The sequence below is a fragment of the Urocitellus parryii genome, chromosome 6 (genome assembly GCF_045843805.1).
Source record: "Urocitellus parryii isolate mUroPar1 chromosome 6, mUroPar1.hap1, whole genome shotgun sequence".
Taxonomy (NCBI): domain Eukaryota; kingdom Metazoa; phylum Chordata; class Mammalia; order Rodentia; family Sciuridae; genus Urocitellus; species Urocitellus parryii.
In genome coordinates this window covers 113246119-113267956 of record NC_135536.1, presented here as the reverse complement: position 1 = coordinate 113267956, position 21838 = coordinate 113246119, and the positions used below count along the sequence as shown (strand labels likewise).

General features: G+C 50.4%; 1 protein-coding gene across 2 annotated transcripts; it reads right to left on the bottom strand.

Moving 5' to 3' along the window:
- Positions 1 to 956: 956 nt before the first annotated feature.
- Positions 957 to 18619, bottom strand: Paqr5 (progestin and adipoQ receptor family member 5). Of its 2 annotated transcripts, XM_026387835.2 has the most exons (7): positions 18611 to 18619; positions 18187 to 18314; positions 15411 to 15616; positions 12202 to 12328; positions 5885 to 5981; positions 3894 to 4035; positions 957 to 1198 (listed from the first exon to the last, which is right to left on the bottom strand). In XM_026387835.2, the coding sequence occupies exons 1-7, from the start codon at positions 18617 to 18619 to the stop codon at positions 957 to 959; spliced, it is 951 nt and encodes a 316-aa protein (XP_026243620.1). The 2 variants fall into 2 exon arrangements, with proteins under 2 accessions (XP_026243620.1, XP_077656177.1); XM_077800051.1 differs by lacking the exons at positions 15411 to 15616; positions 18611 to 18619 and having other exon boundaries at positions 18187 to 18226.
- Positions 18620 to 21838: the final 3219 nt, after the last annotated feature.

The following is a 21838-nucleotide window of genomic DNA, read 5'->3' as shown; positions in this document are numbered from 1 at the left end:
GGCTGGGATGGCTCCTGGCGATTAGGCAGGAGGCGGTGCTGTGGCTGGTGACGGAAAAGGTGGACCACCTCCAGGATAGGTCCAGGACTCTTCTGCCCTCATAGACAGCTTGTGCCTTCCCTTAGGGACTATGGGATGGGTGTACACATGAACTCGCTCCACCCCTCTGACCTTTATCCTGATTGGCTCCTGTGCAGTATATAAGAGTGTGTACTTCCTCAATAGAGATCCGGCTTCCACTAGTCTCTCTGGCACATCTGATAGTCCTCCAGCGAGGGAGGGCTGGGTGCGGACCACCAGGGATGGGTGCGTGTGGGGCGTGCGTGCTTTCCCCTGCTTCTCCCACTGGTCAGGAGGAGATGAGGGCTAAAACCCCCCACAAACTTGCACCTTGAAAACAGAATGGACTTGTGGGAAAAGGGCTTTACAGTTTATTCCCTTCTCATTCTGGCATGTTTACCCTGTCCCCAGGGGTCTCAAAGATCCAACTTCCTGTTTCTCAGGTCCTCCTAAAGATCTTTCCTGCTCATTCTTTCGCAGTTGACAAGCTACTACTAGGCTCTTGGAAGAAGCTTTGCTACATGAATTTCATCAAATGAAGCCATTTATAAAGGTTCCATTTTTAAAAAAAACTACAAGGCCAGTATGCTTAATTCAGTCATTTAAGTTAAATTGAAAATTTTGTTTTAAACACACTTAAAACTTAATGAGATATCAACTTGCTTGATTGAGTTCATGTTCCCCTTTTAAAAATCATACATTACAGAATCAGTGCACATTTGGAGTAATGTCTCCATTTAAGTGCCTTTTTGACATAAACCTACTCAAAAATGCCAAGACACCAATCATTATAACTGTTTTTGGACATCATAAGCCAGCACCATGCCACTGGCTTATGGTAGTTGGGGTGTTACAGCTTAATGTTGACATCTGGCACAAAAAGCTTACAGTCTGAATCATGTTTCTTTTTTATGTAATTCTGGCTCAGGAATCCGATACAGAGCAGCAGAGAAATAAATTATGTTGCTGAGGCTGAAGATGAGGCACAGCATTACGGCTACAGCTATCTGAGAGAAAGAGAAGGGCCTGAAGGCGGTCATGAGCCACTCCTTCCTTAGAGTCTTGTCCAGAAGTATGGCTTCCATCTGCAGGTGTGTGGCCAGGATCACGCACACGTGAAACAGCTGGTGGCTGTGACCTACAGCAAACACACAAAAGGCCATTGAGATCACTGATCAAAAGGAAGGAGTATTGACACAAACTATGACATGTTTGCTAAGAAGATGCTAAGTGAAAGAAGCCAGCAAGGGCACATATAGGATCCCATTTGCATGAAGTATTCAGAGTAGGCAAATCCACAGAGACAGAGGAGATTCATGGTTGCCTCGAGCAAAGGGTGGGAATTGGTATTCACAGTGCATGTTCTAAAATGGATTTATGGTGATGTTCAGGCAACTTGGAAAATTTACACAATATAACATTGAATTGTACAGTTGACTTTGGGAGACTCTTTAATATATAAAGTACACCTTAATAAAAGTATTTTAAAGAACAATGTGAGGGGGCTGAATGCATAGCTCAGTGGTAGAGTTTGTGTTTAATTCACACATGGGCCCTGGGTTCAATTGCCAGCAATATGAGAAAAATATGAAGACCATCAGAGCAAAATTCTTTTTCAGAACAACTTGTTTACCACACTCATTTTCCAGATGAAAAAGGAGAAAATTAGGCTGCATGTTTTTCTTGGACTGCTTACCAAGTGCTCTTCTCCCTCCTGCTGGTTAATCAGAAACATAACCAGGAGCTCCTGTTCCTTGAAGACAGGCTGCACCCAGCTCACATATCTCATCAAAAGAGGGTGGAGCCCAGCAGAGGTGCTGGGAGTAAGCTGGGCCATGTGGTGAGTGGTGAGAAAAGGAGTCCAATGCCCAGGGTCAGAGAGTACTTTGGGTATGGGCCTCAGACACCAGGAGTGGGAGAAGAAGACCATACATGTTATGGTTTGAATATGTTGTGCCCTGAGAAATCCATATACTGATATCCTCAGAATGTGACCATATTAGGGGAGATAGGGTCTTTAGAGAATTAAGTGACAGGTCACTAGGGTGGCCTCTAATCCAGTGACCAATGTCCTTATAAAAATGGAGATTAGAACATAGACATGCACCTACACATAGAAGAAGATCACATGAAAACAGGTGGAAAAAATGGTCCACCCCAAACTAAAGAGAGACAGCGAGGTCTCTGAAGAAACCAATCCTGCCCACACCTGGATCTCAGACTTCCAGCCTCCAGAATGTGAGAAAATAACTTTGCGTTGTTCAGGCCATCCAGTCTGGGGTACTTGTATAGCAGCCTTAGCAACCTTATACAACATGAGAGTTCAAAAATGATCCTCCAATTAAAAAGAAAAAAGTCCCATATTGTACCCTCAGTACCTATCCCAGAAAAAATATTCAATAAACAAGTTAGAGATATAAGCTCAGGAGGGTTGAAGATTTACAAGCAGATGTCTACTGAATTCTTTAAAGCCCCAGTCTCATTCCCAAAAAAGAAGGTGTCGAGAGGTGCCACCCTGGCCTCACTCAAGCTGAACACATTGGCTATGTATGATTCCAATTAGTGTGTGACACAGCAAAGCAGCTTGGGGGTGATGCTCCCCAAGGACATGGCCAAGCAGAGAGCAGTGACTCACTGTGTTCACCAGTTAAGGCTCACACATGTCTCCATGAGGCCCCAAGAGAAAAGACAGAGCCACCAGCATCAGGTGTACCCAAAATTTGACAGCAGCAAGGAAAAGTGACTTCAACAGTCCTGCCTACCAGGAATTGGGGGGGCTTCCTGCAGTCATGGCTAATCAGGCCAGGCCAGCAAGTCCCATACAGGTTGGGCTCAGGGTGCTAAAAGAGAGGGATTTCCACCCCAGCAGAGTCAGTTACTTAAGGACTGAACATACCTATCATAAAGTGGTGTGCTGGCAAGTTTCTCCCTCAGGGGAGATTTTCTGCTCTGTTCTCTTAGACCAGGGGAACAGGATAGAGGTGAATTAATAGAATTCTGAGAAGCAAAATAATGCCCCTCACTATTTTTCCTGCAGTCCCCAAGACTTCATCCATACCACCTCTACTTCCTTAAAGTGGGTCTGGAAGTAGCCATGGTATGCAGGGGCCAGTTGCCACCTGTTTCCTGGCCTCTGATCCTCCTCTCTTTTGGAAATCTGACCTCTAAGCATTTTGCTAGTTCTTACCCCTTCTGCCAGAACAGAAGAAGAGGATGGAGTTTTGTCAGATCAAACAAAGCATACCTGGTCACATCTCTTAGGTGGGAGGAGGTAGAAATTCAACCAGAGACCGAACGGGCTTGGAGAAAACTAAGGGTGTTTGCCATGTTGGAGACAAAGACTGGCTCTGTGGTTTCCATGGACCTTATTTAAGGAACTTTCATCCCAAAGGCTTGACACCTTCACCAGAAGTGACCCAAGGGTGACGTCCACTCAGCCAGCCTCAAAGCCAGGATGGGACATGAACTGCAGATCCGCATCTTGCCTTCTCAAGGCCATCTTTCTTATTCCTCTCCACAGCTGCCCCCAATGTTCATTTAATGATGGGAACCTAAGGTTCTTCCTCCTAAGGCTTCAGGTCTAGACACGCCTGCTCTCCATCCTCCCTGCTCCTACCCAGCAAAGCACGGTGTCACATATGCTGGCCTCTGTCACCTTGCAGTGGCATTCACTTTGGCCTGAGCTTCCTCAAGATTTGCTTCTCTCCCTGCCCTTGCCTGTCCACCCTGCCACCATGGGCCTTTGCAGCCACTACACTGGTGTCAGATAGGTCCCCTCCCTGGCCAGGAGATCAACAAGAATAAATAATAACAGGGCCACAGTGCCCACTCACCAATGTAGTCAAAGCATCCAGGGGCCAGGCACTCGGGCAGGTGTGCAGAATACAAAACTGAGGCCAGGAGGGTCATGACAACGTGCTTCTGGTGGTACAAGGTGGCTTCATTTTCAATGTCCTCGTCTGGGAACAGGAAGAGCTGCAGGTGTTTTAAGAAAACAGCAGGTCTTTAGAGGAGGACAGGCCTCCGACAGGCCCTGGTCCTTCTCAGCACCTGGGGTGGAGGCCCACATACCTCAGCACCATGCAGGAACTCCACCCACCAGGCCTCCCACAGCTCTATGGCCTGGAGGAGGGACTCTCAGGGGCTGTGAGGGCAGAGCTCAGTATTACTGAGTAGGATCAAGTCAGACCCAAGACAACTGTATTTTAACCCCCATCAAACGCTCATGAGAGATGATTGGGGTTATTCAATTATACACACACACACACACACACACACACATAATTAGGAAAGAAAATTAGGAACAAGGAAAGTAAGAGAAAAGAAAAATCTTATTAGATATTTTACTACTCTTTCTTGGGGTGAAATATAAGTATAAAAGTGGTCTGTGGACATATGAACTCTCTTCAGCCCACACAGCCCTGGAACTGATGGTCCTGATTAAGACTTTAAGGCCTGGAGGCCTCTGAATCATTAAAGAGTATTAAGTACACCATTTCATGGTTTGAGTGTAGTTTTTGTGTTATTATGTAAATAATAACAGTAGCTACCACTTATTATGCCTTTTACATGCATCATTTAATATAAGTCTCAACAATTACCATAAAGCAGACTCCATTTTGCAGAAAAGAAATGTGGGCCAGGGAGGGATTCACAAACCTCTAATAAGTAGCAAAGTCAGGATCAGAATCCCAGCAGGCTGGTTCCAGGACCAATGGCACCATTTAGAATTAGACACCACCCCTCTACCACTGCCCCACTGTCTGATGCACCAAGAGCTAGAAGCGCACTGGTGACAGTGCCGAGCCCTGTGGCACACTATACTGACTTTAAGAGTGGGTCTGCACACTTCCTTAAAGAAGGAACAAAAAGAAGGGGCTGTACCCCATCTCTAGGTCTCCCCCCGACCGTATAGGGGGAGCACACAACAAGCACTCGATGCCCGAGCTGGCAGGTGGAGCTTTCCACTCCCCCTCCCAGCCAGGCCTCGCCTGCTGGGCCTTATCATGGCACCCAGACGCTGGCTCTGGGAGAGACCCCCTCCGTATGGGCTGTGTGCCAGGCATTGCTGAGCCCACTGGATCCACTGTGTGGATTGATCCTCATTACCTCCTATGAAGGAGAGATGTTAGTGTCACTTCCAGATGAAGAGCCTCAGGTTCAGAGGGTTCTGTTCACTGCCCAAGATCACACAGCCAGGGAGCAGTGGGACCAGAAGTTGAACTCAGGCCTACTTAATTTGAGAGTACATGGACTTTCCCCTTCTTATCCTACCTAAACCCTCCTCTCCTCTGTGTTCTCTGCTTAATTCCCATCTTCCTTGAAGACCTTCATTCATACCTTTTCCTTCAATTCTAAACGAGCATACATTAATCAGTGATAAGATACAATAATGCATTTATTGGACTCCTGCCATCAGTCAGCACTACACATGTCAACTCACATAATCCTCCTCACAACCCACAGTGGGTGTTAATATCTGCCCTTTTTATAGATAAAGGACATCAAGGAGCGGAGAACTTGCCCAAGGACTGGCAGCAAGGATTAGCGATTGGCCTCCAGAGCCCACCCTTGCTTACTCTACCAAACCCCAAGCTTCCTGTCCTGCCCAGCTCTGGGCCATTGCTCCTGAGCCCCCAGGCACATTGTCTCTCAGGGCCTCCATGCTCATGCCATCTCTAATCTCTGCATATGCCATCAAGGCAGCGAGATCTTGCCTCCTGTGTGTCATATGGTGTCCAGTATGGAGTTTCGATCCCCAGAAGCTCAGGAAATGACTGCCTCCTAGGTGTGCCCACAGAACGGGATGCAGCTAGGCCCTTACCCTGTAGAAGATGGGCAGGGAGTCCCAGGTGTAAGGGTAAGCAAAGGCGAGGACGCGAAGCACCTTGCAGAGACGGGGCTTCTGGATTTCAAGAAACCTAAATTGGGGAAGGAAAGGGGGAAGAAATGGAAATGAAAAGTTTCAGGCAATCACATGTGTGCACACACATGTGCACACCGAACACACCAGAAAGGCTGGCAAGCAACAGAAGACGAGCAATTTGCACCTCCTCCTGTGACCAGCCGCTTTCTCACCAGCCTCTTCCCTGGTGGAAATGACAGACCCTCAGATTGAAAAGGATGTCTGCAGAAACTTGTCCTGACACCATGAGAATCAGTGTGTCCAGACCAAGCCAGGGAGGAGACTCCTGGCAGAAACCCTACAAGTGCCAAGTCACTCAACTGCAAGGAGATTTCCAAAAGTCCAGTCACCTCCAGGACCAGGAAGGGAAGGCACTGCCATGGACCCTGTGAAGCATGCTCTATGTAGGTGAGAGGCACCTGACTCCTGGGAGCCTCCCAGGTGAGGACCATGAGGAAAACCTGGCTTCAGGTTGGCAAGCTGGCAGGGTTTCCAGACTATGATACCACACCCAGCCGCGCTGGCCAGTTTGCTCCTTCTCTCCTTCATCTCCAGTCTCTCCAACCCAACATGAACACTAGCGACACTGGTTGTTGCAGAGAGGCAGGTCCCCCTGAGGAGACCATGATAGGGCCTCAGTGGGCCCAGGGAGGGACAGCAGCTAAAGGTGTGGGAACCGGCAACACAGCTGGCAGGCTGGACACCAGGAGGACATCGATGGCCAAGGAGATTTCACACAAAACCATAGCTTGGAACTGACGCCCTGGTAAGGAAGTGCTCATGTGTCCCTGCTGGACCACCAAGGCCAGGTGTCAGGGGCCAGTACCCATTTCAATACGGCAGTGTACTGCACAAGGCTGGATTTCTCCTCGGGGACCCATGCCCTGCAGTGGGGCTGAAGGCCCAGCAGGGCGGTGTGCAGAGATTTGGCATCAAGGCCCTCAGGAGGCAGTTCAGCTGCAGTCTGAAGAAACAGTGGAAGCACTGGGGCCCTCCCAGCCTTGGATCATCATGGGCTCTGCTGGGATGGGGCCTGTGCCCTACCACTATGCCCATCTCTGCTCCCCAACCCTCTGTCCCAACCCAGGATTTGCTAAAAATTAGGCTCGAAAGGTGTTTAGAACAGCAAAGCACAGTTACTAAAATGCAGTAAATGTGTGTGGCTCTACCCTCACCCCCATCTCAGAGCCATGTTGGACCAGGCCTTTCTCCCTCACTACCTACTGCTCCTACTGAGCTGGGCCCACCTCCCCAGGACAGGCTGTTCATGTTACTTAAGAGCCAGCATGTACACCTGTGTGCATATCCCACTGCTGTCCATACCATCTGATAGACTCACATCTGACTGGGGAACCTTCTTCAAGGGCAGACACTGGATCTGGTCAGGTCGGGATTCCCCAAACCCAGCCCAGAACTGTGCCTGAGGATCAATTTCTAGGCCAGTGTATTCTTCCCAGTCCTCAGGGAAGCCAGGCAAATTAGTCTTCATGAGGACCCCCTGCTTGAGGGTAGGAGGAGGACACCATAGGCCCTGTGGAGCCCATAGCTCCAGAGACAGCTTCACTCAAGACCACAGGCAAGTATCTTCTTTCCTGTCTGTGCCCATAAAACAGGAAGCACGTGGTAGGTTCCAGGTACAGAAAAGGGATACTTAGGGAGAAAGAAGAGAAGGAGCTGGAGGAGAAGTGCCCTTGATTCATCATCACCTTATCCAAGAACCACAGCCTTGGACAGCACTGCAGGCATCTGGAGAAGGGAGGCTGCACAGAGCTGTGATCTCGCCCCTCAGGACCCTGTGACTATGACAGGTTTCCTGATCTTTTGTGCCTCCAAGGCCTTGGGCGTAGTCTAGGGTCAATGACTTCCTCCTTCACAGTGTTAAGGTTTTGCTAAAAATGAGGCTTGAAAGGTGTTTAGAACAGCAAAGCACAGTTACTAAAATGCAATAAATGTGTGTGGCTCTACCCTCACCCCCATCTCAGAGCCATGTTGGACCAGCAAAAAGGAATTGGAGGAAAGTCAGGCTGGGTGATCTGCGTAAAGTCAGATGAGCTAATAAGAGACAAAGCTAGGTTTAAACTAGGACTGTGGACCTCTCTGGTTTCACACTGCCCTCTGCCTGCCCCAGAAGGCCCAGCCTTTGCTCTTCCCAACAGCCTCTGCCCCCGAGGCCAGACGGAGCACACTCACACTGCCCTAATGGCCCGGGCACCTGCCCCTGCTGCCTTTTCAGTCTACCCTGGCTGTGCACTGCCACCACTTGCCAGCTCTGGGGAAAAGACTCGCCCTAAAGTGCATTCCTTGCAGCCACTTACGAAGAAATCTGGCTCTGGATGGTGAGGGCCATCCCCCAAAGCATGGATTTCCTGTGACTTGAGACAACATTTCGCCTCCCCAGGGGCCAGGGGCATCGGACCAGCCTCTCCAGCCGCAAATCCGAGTCTATAGGAGGAAAAAAAAAAGGAGAAAAAAGCAGAACAGGAGAGAGAAGGCAACAGAGGAAAAAGCAGAAAAGCCAGTAGCCACCGAGGTGCCTCCCACTATCAAGATGCAATTCCACATCAAGCCACAAGGTGCCGCCACAGCCAGAGATTCCAGGAGTGAGTGCCAGGCATCCTGTGAGCAGCCACAGAACCCTCCAAAGCCTCCAAGCCCCACAAGTGTCCAAAGCCCACCCTGTGTAACTCCCTGCACCCGAGGGTCAAACAGATAGTTAGTAGGAATTCAGGAATACTCTTCCCACATGAGACCAGCAGGAAATACTGGATTTGGGGAGAAGCCTGGCTTAAAGGGTTGGGTCAATAAGTGTGGTAACAAAGCTCTAAGGAATTCTGGAACTAGGGCCTGGAACTAATGGGGATTTATAAAAATCCCTCTATTGCAGAAGGGTGTGTGTGTGTGTGTGTGTGTGTTTATATTTTGTGACTGTGTGTGTGGGGGGGGTCAGGTCCCTCTTTGCCTTCTGACCAAGGCTCCTCGGCCTCCAGAAGTGTCTAGAACCATGTCTGCTGAGTCTCTACCCTGGGCTCTGGCCTCCAAGCCACTCCCAGGCCAGTTCATGCCCCTGCACCACCACAGCCTCCTCCTCCTAGCATCACTCTCGTGGTGTAGCTCACTGTGTACCCAGCATGAAGATTAATCTCTTCCCTCATAGCACTGACCACAGGCCATTTCACACAGCAACTTTGTCAAATAAATAAATAAATAAATAAATATTGGCTGGACGTGCGGGACAGATGATTCACAGTGACTTGTGCCTCATGGCAAACACTGCATAAGTAGCATTCCTACAGGGAGTGAGGCTGCGCTGTTGGGCTGCTGGGCAGTTGGCAGGCCAGCATCCTGATCTCCCCGATGCAGAGAGGGTGCACATTCCCCCTCCACCCCTTCAAATGCTATAGAATGGGAAAGAATGTTCTTCTGGAACATGCTTCCTTGAACTAAGTTCCTTGGTATTACGAACCAAAACACCACTCAGGGCACTACAGTCCCCCATGTCGAGATGGACCCTAATGGTTTGAACAGCACTGGAGCAAGTGCCGTGAACCCACGACCTCTGCTGGGCCTGTGAACGCCCAGGTTCCTGGTCCTGTTAGAGCTGTGGGAGGGGAAGGGGCTCAGCAGAGCTCTAACTGCTAGAGCTGAAGGGAGAGGCAGGGCTGGGTCTGGGGAGGAAGACACTGTGGCACAGGCACTGCAGGACACCCAGCCAGATGGAACCTGCCCTGGTGAAAGGGGAGCAGGAGGGATCCAGGCCCTCCTCTCCACCACCTTAACAGGAAGTCACTCAGGGCCAGCGTGTCTCTCACTCCCCAATACCAGTCATCTTTCTCACTCTCCAGACTCTTATGCAGAGTGAGCCAATGGGGACTGAGGAGGTTAGGCCTGGTGAGTGCAGGGAAACCACCATGGATATGGGAACATGGGAAGAGGACAAGGTGTGATAGAACCCAAAGAGCCCTGCTGGGACGCCCATTCTCCTTTCCTCTTCCTGCACAGCCCCAAAGCTGCTCTGCAGCAGCTGCAGAAGCCAGAAGCCAAGCCGAGGAAAGTCTCTTCCCAGGAGATCAATGTCTGTCTTGAGCAAAGGAAATGTCCTCAGAGGACACAGCTTGTGTCCTCTCTGCAGCCCGCCCTCCAGGCCCTCCTAGTGCTCTCCCCTCCCCTTCAAAAACTCCTCACCTCTTCCAACCTGTCCTGTCTTTTCCATGACCACCACCCTCATCCAGGCTGATCCTCCTTTCGTCCTCTCCAGCTCAACCAGCTTCCTCCCAGGCTCATTCCTGAGGTCACTCCCTGGGGCCCTGTACAGGTCATTTTGCATCTGCATTACTGTTTCCCCTACCCTGTCCTGCTGCCCTAAAGGGCTTTTGGGGAGGCCTGTAATCTGCCTCTCCTTGGTACCCTCTGAAGCCAGGGCAGCCATTTACTCCTCCCAGTATTCCCAGCCTGGCAGTGCTCCATTCATAGACAGAATAAACTATTCCCTTGTCAAGGAGGGAGGACCCCAAACATGGGCATTCAGGAGATTCTTGGCCCAGCTGCCAGGCAAACAAGCTCATCCAAACACACCAGGCATACCAAATCCAAAGGCCATCCACCACAGCTGAACGTCAGGGAGACTGGGGCTGGAAGAAAACAAACTCTCCTGGTAGTTGCAGGTGATTAAGAGAGATTAAAAAAAAAGTGACAAATGATCCAAGAATTTGCTTTCTGAGTTCTTGGAAAGCAGTTTTGACCCATTAACTCTGGGGATGTTTCTTCCATGCCCATGAAGCCACCTCTGTCCCCTCATCCCTGTGCTCACCCTCCTCTAATGCAGAAGTCCAAACACCTCAGGTCTCCAGGAATCAACCTGACAGGAACAGTGATGTATGTGTCCAAGGACTAGGCCCCCGGTGTGTCCCTGAGGGGGTATTACTTTATTCTCTGCCTCTGTGGGTGGACACTGGCTCCTCACAACTTTAGGGGAGCTCTGGATTTCCAGGAAGGGAAGGAAGCTTACCCCAGCACACACTCCTGCTCCCAGCAACTCCCTGGGGAGGAAGCCACGCACAATCCAGTGTTGAGCCCGTGCCAGCAAGGAGCACCCGCTCCCATTAAAAGCAACTCCACACCTCTGCCCCATCTCAGTGCAGGCAAATGAAGTCAAGTGGGGGCAGATGTTCTTGCTGCTGCTGCTGCTGAAGAATCTATCCTTCCACATATTCAAAAAACCTGTTTGTCAGGTTTGTGAAATGCCTACTTTCCCTTGATCCTACAAAACCCAAGGAAATGGGAGCCTGGAGAAGTTACAAGGGCACACCTCGCATACCTGTTCTTCCTGGGGGAGACAGTGGAGGGCTTCAGGTGTTCCAAATGGAGCACAATGGCTTCCTGGGATTGTAGTTGGGGGACAAGAACCAAGGGGGCAATCTGCAGCCTACCTTGATGCCTTTTCTGACCTGCTGCTACCTAGGACCTCAGCACTATCTGGACAGGGCTGTCACCCTGATACAGCCCTGTGGAAGGTCCCCTGACCTTCCACATTATTACAGGGAACCTGAGCTTTTGGAAAATAAACTTTTGCCAAGAGGTATAGAAATTAGTGTACTTGTCCCCATAACAACGCCTCTCTTGTTCACATCCCAAGGGATTTTCTTGAGCGAAAGGGAAAAGAACAGTGGGAATTAGAGGCAGTGAGCTGGGTGTGACCCACAGCCATGGGGATGAGCTGGGCATTTGACTATCATGCGTCATCCACCACACACGCAGAGAGGCAGGCCCCCTCCGTTGCTATGAGAGGTAGATTGCCTGTTTACAAGGCACCTCCACCATCTGGGCTCGTGAGAGGCATCCTGGGAACATTACCTGTCATCCTCACGCCCATCTCAGAAGGCAGATGAATTGGCCCGGCTTTATAAATGAGCAACCGAAGTTCAAGGGGGCTAAGTAAAGTCAGCTACATCATTTATAGGAACCAGTACAGTATCGAAGTGGGGGACACTCTTGTTCCAAAATCACTAAGAATTTCAGAGCATTAAACCAAGCATGGGCTCTTCTGAGCAAGGGGCCTTGTGGGGCAGCACCTGTGCACACCTATAGTGCTCAGCAACAGGGGATCCACCTGGAATGGAGACAGGCTCCCGGTGCCCTTTCCGCCCAGCCAACCTCCTCCACGGACCCCTCAAATGCCACGGAGTTGCATGCTAAGCCCCCCTCCCTCTCCGCCCATCTGAATTCAGAGAGCCTGGTACCTGGAGTAGCAGGAAAGGCCGGTGCTGAGGATGGTGTTCAGCACAGCCAGCACTATGTAGTAGTCATGGAAGGGGGTTTGCACCAGCGCTTCAGGAAACGTATATGCAGAGTAGGCGATGGCTGAGCCTGGGAAGAAAAACCAACATGGGAACAAAGCCAGGCCTCGGCACTGGGTGAATCCCTAGAAAGACTATCCCCCACCCCCACCCCGTCTTAGCCCTCATCATCCCACAGACCCGGGAGCAGGCCTCCCCCTGTACCCTCCCAGAATGCTCACCCCTTGCTCCTCTTCTTACTTAAGTCTTATCCTGAGACTTGCCTGTAATTTAGTATTCCTCCATTTTTGCATACTTTAACTCATTTAATCTCTATCCCCATCCTCCCACATAAAGCTTACACTTATCCTCAGTTTACAGATGAGAAAATAGAGGCACAGAAACGTTTAGCAATTCATTCAGGATCACACAGCCAGAAAGTAGCAAAGCCAAGCTTCAAACCTAGGCAGCTGGGTGAGAAAGTTCCCGAGTTTTTGATTTGTTTGTTTGCAGTGTTGGGGATTGAACCCAGGGCCTCATACTTGCTGGGCAAGTGCTCTACCACAGACCTACATCTCCAGCCCTTTTCATTTTTTAATTTAAAAAAGGCCTTGCATAGCTACTGAGGCTGGTCTTTAACTTGCGGTCCTCCTGCCTTGGCCTCCCAAATTGCTGGGATTACAGGCATGTGCCAATGCACCCAGCTGTCCCTGCTCTTAACTCTGTGCTATTGCTGGTGGAGACAGCCCAGAGTGCTCAGCTTTTCTTTCAGGAACATGCATACTTCACCTGCCCAAGGGCAGGTGCTTCCTATGGGCAGGTCAGTGTGAGGGGGCAGACCCTCCCTGAGAAGAAGCTGGAGACTGTCTGGCTGTGAGGCTAGATAAGGTTGTTTTTTTTTAGGTGTTGGAATCTGTGAGAGGTGTGACCCCCAGGACCTTCCAGAGACCAATTGGCTGAGACTTTTATTTGCAACCACAGGGGAGACAATTGTCCTTCACAAAGGGGCCAGCACCTGCATGCACTCACTTAAGCCTATCCCTCTGGAATGGGTGACCACAGGCCTGTCAGGCCAGACACTGAGGGATCAGGTTCAAGGACCCTGTTCTTCCTAGACATTGAGAACCTTGAAATTCCAGCTTGGGCCAGGAACAGGCCCCAGCCTCTCGGGTCCAACCTCTGCCTTTTACCACATTTGGCTGCTGGATCTAGTGAAATTGGTCACACAGGTGGAAAGGGCTGAGAGTTGCCCTCCTGGTACCATGTACCACGCTCTCCAGGGCAGCAGCTGCCTATGAGGTGTTAGCTGGGAACCACTCCAGGGGAGCACACAAGGGCTTTTCCAGGCTGACACTAGGAGAAGACACCCACCTAGACCTGGATGCTATGAACTTAGTGGATGCCAACTGGAGCCCAGCTGTGTGGGCAATACAGGAGTCAGGGGGCTTCAGACCCTGCCCAGAACTACCAAGGAGTGGGGCAGCAGGCTCCAGGATCTGGACAATTAAGCACCATGTTATGACATGTGTCAGGTGTCAGCAGAGAACTGGCCTCTCAGCAATTACTCAAAATGCTCTCATCAAAAATGAGCCTAAAGGAAGCCGCCAGGCTCGGGAGTTTGGACTTCATCCCAGGTAACGAAGGGCCTGAAAGTTCACAGTGGGAGGGGAGATGTGGGAGAAGGTGTTGCAAAAGCCTCCAGGGCATCTGGGTGGACCTGGAGAGCCTGTGGCCACCATTCAGCGGGGAGGCCCAGGCGTGGGTCCTAGCCAAGACTGTGGGGCAGAGCCCCTTGAAGGGTGCGTAGGAAAGACCCTCAACTGACCTGATCACCCATTAGGTGGATGGTGCAAGAAGAGACAGGGCAGAAGAGCAGAGTTACTACAGAGTTCTGACACGAATGAGCAGGAGCGGTGGGCACTGGCCGGGGGTGGGTATGGGAGAGGGGACAGATGAGGGGCAGGGTGGGGGGAGGATGCAGACAGTCCTGGTCTCAGGCTTGGAGCTGTCAGGAACGTCAGGTCCACAGTTCAAAGATGGAGTTTGGGAGCACCTTGGTCAGAGGAGATAAGGGATGGTGTGGGCAGCAGCCAGGAGCTGGGCCATGTAGAGAAGAGGCGAGAGGGTCAATTCTGAGCAAGCTCATCTATGGAGGAGAACAGAGGCAGGGCTAGCAGAACAGGAAGAACCAGGGGGAGGGTGCTGCAGGAGAGGCCCCTGCGTCAAAGGCTGGCGAGAGCCCAGGAGAGACGGCCACGAAGCCAGTGTGCACCCTGACGACAAGCACAAGGTGGGGGCCTTGGCAACCTGTGTTGGTGAGGGTGGGGACTGGACAGCAGAGCCCTAGGAGTGGCAGTAAGGGGGTCACTTAATCACCTCCAGGATCCTCCTGGACAACTTGCGTGAAAGGGAAGACAGCGATTGGCTTTCAACCCACAGCAGGAGCAGGAGGGACGAAGAGGCTAGAACCAGGGTCCTGGGGGATGAAGGATGCCATAAGTAGAGGAGAGAGGAACAGGCAGGAGTCTAAGAAAAAGATGGAGTCGGAGACGCCAACACCCATGTCACCAACAGGTTTGCAGCTCTGTTCCTGTGGCACTTTGAACGGGCCTCTAACACCTCTAAGACTCAGGACAAAGGGGGTTCAGTTCGTGACCCCTCACCCTTGTTCGCTACCAGGCATGACAGAGACCAGTCCTGATGTGCTGGAGTCTGCCTGTCCTGGCCGGTAAGAGCTGATTATGAAAGTTTCAGAGTCTTGCAAGTCGACTGTTAGCTCAGCTACCATCAAAATCAAGCTACATAAGCTTACAATTAGGTAAATTGTGTTAACAGAAGTCTTAAGTTCTCATTGCATACATCTATAAATATCTGTGTGGTGGAAATACTATGTAATGGTGTGTGCCTGCGTGCATCTCCTCCCCAGTGTCAAAGAAAAACAGAGAGATGTTGGGGGCATCATACTGAGAGCCTGAAGTAGCCACACAGAGAGCATTTATACCACAGAAGCACACGAACGGACGAGAGAGCTTCTTATAAAAAACCCTCATCAGGAGCCTGGACAGAGATCCTGGAATTCCTGAGACTCCTACACACCCATCAAAGCCTCATGGTGGCCCTGCCCACAGGGGAAGGGGTGAATGGCTGGGTCTCAGGGGAGAAGACTCACATACCCAGGCTGAAGAGGTTGACGGCACCATAGTCCAGGAAGTAGCAGATGTGCCGGGCATTCTTGGACATACAGCTGAAGGTGTGTGCACAGCTGGATGCGAGAGGGTACACGCAGCTGGTACACATGTACACAAGCAGAGGCCATGAATAGGTATCATTCTGGATGTCTGTCACATATAGTGCTGTCACAAACCTCCACACAAAGAACCTGGAACACAGCAAGGGGCCCCTGAAGCTCTGTGGCTGGGAACTTCTAAACTCTCCACCCGACCCTCCCCTGCTTTCCATTCTCCTAGGATGACCAATTCCTATGAGTTCTCACTTTGGTGAAGTGCCATGTGCTGGAGAGGGTGGAAGGGGCCTTTTGGACTTAAGAAGCAGTAAATTAGAAATGGGCAGGTGGGGTGGGTAAGAAGAGAGCCTTTTTAGGTCTATCTAATCCAATCCTCTCCCTGCCACAGGGTGATGGAATTTCTTTCATGGCATCTTGTCCAAGTGATTCTCCAGCCTTGGCTTGCACGCCTCCAAGGATGGTGGGCTCACCACCTCCCATGGCAATTCCTAGTGCTAGCAAGTTTAAAGATATGGCACAGTCCTATGTTAGATCTGCCTAACCTGCAACCCACATATGGGGTCCCACCTGTACAGCACCTCACTTCCACAAATCATTCATGAAGAATAGGTTCCCTTTCCTACTAACTCCTCCAAAGATGGAGACTCTACAGAGCATGTTCACAAGGAACTGAAGGAGGTTCCCTAAACCCTTCTGGCTACATGTTTTCATCCTGCCTCAGCAGAAGTAAAGCTTAAGCTATTTGTTCTTTCCCAAAACATATCCTTTCATCACCTCGGGATCATTTCATCATTCCATTTCCTTAAGGCATTTGGACACAGGCTTTCCCAGGCCCTTCCGGCTGGTCTGTGTTGTGCAATTGGGATGGTCTCTGAGAGCCTGGCACATGTACGGCAGCGGTATGCAGTGGGGTAGCTCAGCCAGGTTGGCTCAGCTGTAAAACAGCTAAAAGTCCTCCCATAGGGATCTGTTCACAGACCTCAAGACCCACAAGCAAGGGTGGGCACTCTGTAATGGTATCAAATCTCAAAACAACTGACATCAATCATGGTTCATCCACAAAACAGAACTCTCATTCTGAAACCGGAGAGACTTGGGTCCAGTGAGACCTCCACGTGAGACAGCAGGAGAGCAATGGGAGAAAATATGCCGAAGTTGGGGGTGCACAAGCCAACGTTGCTCAGGCTCCCTAGAGCAGCTCAGGAGGATGCACAGGAAACAGGCAGCTGCAGGGAGAATGAGGGCCGGAAAGACCCTAACTTGATTCCCTTCTGCAATGCTACAATTTATTAGCATGCAGGCTTTTTATAGAAGCAAAAAGTTTAAATGACAAAAGGCGTCCTTGAGTAGGAACTTGCCATCCTGCCCAGTCCTCAGGCCCCAGGGCTGTCAGGCTTCTTCTCCCTACTCTACCCCAAGACTGAGCTTTCTCTCTCCTCCACCAGGTGGCTGCTGGGACCAGCCTTCCCCTGCATGTCGGCCCTGGGTCTGTCTTTTGCCTTCCGTCAGGCTGACTACCTGCATGCCAGAGCACAGTGGGCTCCCTCAGGCCTCTCTCCACTCAGCACGCTCTGGGATCCCCTGTCTCTTTCATAGAGTCTGGGGGTCCAGGACCCACCTGTGCCTCAACTCTGCTATGCAATATAAAGAAGACACCCTTCTCTGGCTGCATCTGTCAGCTGACAGTGGTCTGAGTGGGACAGTGGCCCAAATGACCTATGAGGTCCTCCCTGCCCTAACATACTATTTGTAGTTCTGAATCTTGGGATTCAACTAACCATGAATCAAAAATATCCAGGGAGAGGAAATATGTGACTGCATTGAGCATGTAGATTTTTTTTTGTCATTATTCTCTAAATAGCATACCATATCATGTACAGAGCATACACAATGTATTAAATATTATAAGTAATCTGGAGAAGATTCAAAGTATATGGGAGGATGTGCATAGGGGATAGGAAAATGCTATGCCATTTTTATATAAGGAAGCATCCATTCACAGATTGTGGTATCTGCAGAGGTCCTGAAGCAATCTACTACAGACACTGGGGACTTCTGACTGCACTATGTCTGTGCTGTGGTCCTGTCTTAGGGCGAACTCATCCATGAGGTGTGTGAAGTTGGTCCGGGGCCCACCTTTCTCAGCAAGGCCCTTCTGGCCTTCCTGAAACTCCCACTCCTGGGTTCATGCTTCCCGGAGCCTTGCTCTTAGCTGACTGTATTAGAGCACTGCCTGACCAAGGGCCTGCCCATTGCTGTGGTTCCAGAACAATTATGAACCTACTGCTCTGTGCCCGATGCCTTTAACCATTTTCTCCCTGTCCTCCCTGCAACCTTGAGAAAGGTACAGACCATCGCGAGTGCTTTGAGGGGAAAACGAGATATTAAGTGATCTGCTCAAGCTAGTGACATTTTAACTAGAGATACTGGTTACTGGATTCCCAAAGACCTGCAAAGCTGCCAGGACTAAAGGGGATGAAGATAAATACTACTGAATCAAGGAAGGGCCTGGGAGCTCCAGAAGCCCCTGGAATCCAGCCACAAACCACGCGCTATATAGCTCATTCCATGGAGCACCCAGCTTCTCCTTCTGCCACAAGGTCACCTGCCCCCATAGAGGAATCCCCCAATCCCAGCCCTCCCAATCCCAACTAATCCTCAGGGACCCTAGATGAGATAGGCTGGTCCAGGGCACTGGAAGATACCAGAAGGGCAGCAAGTGAGTCCAGATGTTGAGGGTCTCATTGGTCATTTGGAAAAGGCTGAGGACACAGGCTGTGGCGGAGCTCTGTGGATGCCGGTAGCCAAAGAGGATGCCCCGCTCATGGAACACCTGCAGAGGGACAACAAAGGGCACGGAGGTGAGAAAAGAGGGCCGCCTGAAGGTCTCCAGAGGAGTATCTCTGGTGGGCATCATGTTTTCTCCTAGTCTGTGCACTGTTAGCCTGGGACCCTTGAACAATTCCCTGACCTGTCAAACTGCTATCCCCTCTCTCTCTTCCCTCATTCCCTCCTGTGAGCTTCTAGAATCCCAAGTCCTCCAAAAGTCTCCAGCCAGCTAGAGGAGAGAAGCCAGGAGCCAGGATCTCTTTGGGAATGCAGCCTATCTGCCTTCCCAGTTGCACTTACTCTTGGCATGAATGTTGCCTAGGAATCCGTTTTTGCACCTTCTGCCTGGGGCCTACAGCCCAGTCTTTGTGGTTGGCTAACATATATGCTGCCTGTCTGAGCCAACATGCCCCAGATGTCAGGGGCTGGTGGAGATCTCTGCAAAAGATACCCCCGTGCCAGGAGACAGTCACAAAGCACTTCATAAAGGCTACTGATGATGAGGACTATGATGCCGACGCCTGGCCTGTGGAAGAGGAGGCTGATCGCAGCAGGTCCCACAGCGCCACCCCAGCCTAGGCAGCTCACTTGGCAAGTCCCTCCAAACACCCCAATCAGAAACATGAACAGGTCAGCCCACCTCAGGTATCCTATTACATCCATCAAAAAAACGGTAACAGAGAGGACAATGCAAGAGGGACAACAGCTCTGGATGCAATGAGTGATGACAATTGGAATATGAGTTGAACCCCTGCCAGGATCATAAGGGCTGTGGAAGTGTAAGTATTCATGGTGGAGCAGAGGCTGGGCCGAACATGGAAGAACGAAGAGTTTGATTGTCAAGGTATTAGCACTAAGACAACCCCGCACTCCTTTGTGTTGAGCAAGGTTTTCACTGACATTGTGGCCAAATAGTTCCTGGGGGCAGGGTGGGGGCTGGCCTGTGCATCATCTAGAGATACACATGGCCTCTATCTACTGGATGCCAGTGGCTCTCACTGTGCCCACTACCACCCCAACCAAGTGGTGAAAACCAAAAAATGTCTCAAGATATGGCCAAATGTCCCCCATGGGCAACATCTCCTCCAGTTCAGAGCCACTAATTTATATGAATATTGACATAACCTTTGAAAGGTAAATGATAAACTAGAGGCTTGATTGAAGCAATCGATAACGATGATAACATTAGTCATCGTGATGTAAGCCAGGTCAGGACGCATTTAAAAGTTTCCTTTGCTTTTTCAACTTCAGGAGGATGCAAAGGCTGGAGAAACTCCACCCCATCTCTCACTTGGGTCACCAACTTCTTCATTAAGAGAGGCCTCCTTTTAAAAATAGGACAGGCTGGGGCCAAGCTCAGTGGTAGAACACACATGTAGCACCCATGAGGCCCAGGTTCCACCCCAGTACATGTGAGGTCTAGTGGGTGCTGGCTCTTGAGGTTCCCACAGGACAATAAAGAAAGTAAGGGGCTGCCAGAGCAGAGTCAGATTTCAGTCCCCAAGGTGCCATGTGCCTTTGGGCTGGGCCGCAACACTTGGGATCTCAAAATCCTCATCTGTAAAGTGGGAAGGCACTGGCAGGAAGGTGAACAGGTTCCCTCTCAGCAGCAGCTCTGAGTTTCCGGGACCTGTTAGTTTGACTCTGGGTAAAACTAGTCAACCGGGGAGGGAAGATAATGCAGTTGGCTCATGGCCCCATGAAGTAATGAGCTAGTTTGGGTCATGACTAAGTAAAGTGATATGTTCTGGTTTTTGGTTCACCATTCAATTCTGATGTCCCTGGATTACAGTGAAGACTCTTCTAGTGGGCAGCAGGAATCTTTTTTTAAAAAGTATTTATTTAGTTGTAGATAAACACAGTTTCTTTATTTTTATTTTTATGTGGTGCTGAGGATCGAACCCAGTGCCTCACATATGCAAGGCAAGTGCTTTACCGCTGAGCTACAGTCCTAGACCTGGTGGCAGGAATCTTGATTAGCAGTTTCCCACTGCTCCAGGGCTAACAACAAGGGGGCAAATGGGCCACCAGCCTCAGCCTTTGATGCATACGGAGGAGGACAGAGCCTGCATGGTGGCATTTGGAAGGCCCCTGGCAGAAAACAGGCTCCCAGGAGCTTCCCACTGGTCCTATCATTCCACTTTTCAAGTTTTTCTCTTTCTTCCTTAAAAAAAAATTTTAAGTAAATTAAAGCATTAGCTGCTTATTAAAATGCAAAGACTCTACGAAAGGAGCAATTACTATTAATTATTCACTCCTTCACATGAAGTAATTAAGGAGAGCCTCATTAAAAAAATTAATACTAAAGCACAGTAAGAAAGACCATTCAGGACCATTGCATTAGATGTAAGACCTCTGCAATGGGCTAGCAGAGGGGGAGAGAGAAAGGGCTTAACGTGGAACACAGCATGGTCAAGTGGGAATTGACAGCCAAGGAGCAGGGTAGGGTCAGTAGACGAAAATAGCTAAGCAGGAGTTGCAGGGAACCTGGTTAAACTGACCTGACAGGATGCTTACTGAAGAAGACCAGTGTGATCAGACCTCGCCTGGCCCCTGGTGGAGGATGAAGAACCTGGTCAGGTGTGGATGGTGACCAGCCATCAAAGACGGGGCCTTCTGGTTGTGCTAACTTATCAGCATTCTTTTGTGAAAGCTGAATTTCACAAAGAATACACATATGGGCCTGAGAGAAGGCTCAGAAGTCTGACTAAATTTTGACCAAGCCAAGAATCATTGTCCCGTATGGCAAGAGACCTTGTGACCAAGAGCCAGTGAGTGAAAACTCTGCAGAGCCCTGGCCTGTGAGGGTGGGTGGCCCACAAGGGGGCAGGGCGGAGTTGCAGAGGAGCTACCAGGGTGACAGCCACTGTGGGCAGCAGCTTAGCGGGCGCTGGAGGAAGAGACTACCCACATTCTGCTCAGGGAGACTCCTGGCATTCTGGCTGCCGAAAGCAGGTGTTGGCCTACTCAAAAGTCAGAGAGGAACAGCAGAGCTGGACAACTTGGCCACACTTGGGAATCTGGTGCCTGACATGGGGAGGATATTTTGCAACCAAAGTCAGGGCTAGGCACAGATTAAAAGAACCTGCCTCCATCCTGACCCCAAACATGGATGGGCCAGGTCAACACCAAACCATGCAATAGGGGCAGGTATAGAGCAGCATCTGCAAAACAATAGCAGCTGAATGAAGAAAGGGAGCTTCTCTGGGTAGAGAAGCTCCAACTCAGAATGAGAAGCTCCGCCTGTCCCTGCTGGTCCCCAACCTGAGCCTCTCTTTACTGGACCATATTGCTCATGCTTAGACCCATTCCTGCTCTGAGCAACTTTGAGCCCAGGAAAGGTGACCAGTTCTCTCCTTCTTGCCCCTCTAGCCTTAGCAAAGTGCTCTGCACAGAGTAAATCTTCACAGAACACGTGCCGTGTATATCAAGACAGCAAATGAAACATTTGAAAACAGTGACATATTCCAAATCCGGTTTGACCCCAACGGCAAATTGTAATCATTGCCTCAACACGCTGAAGCCTGG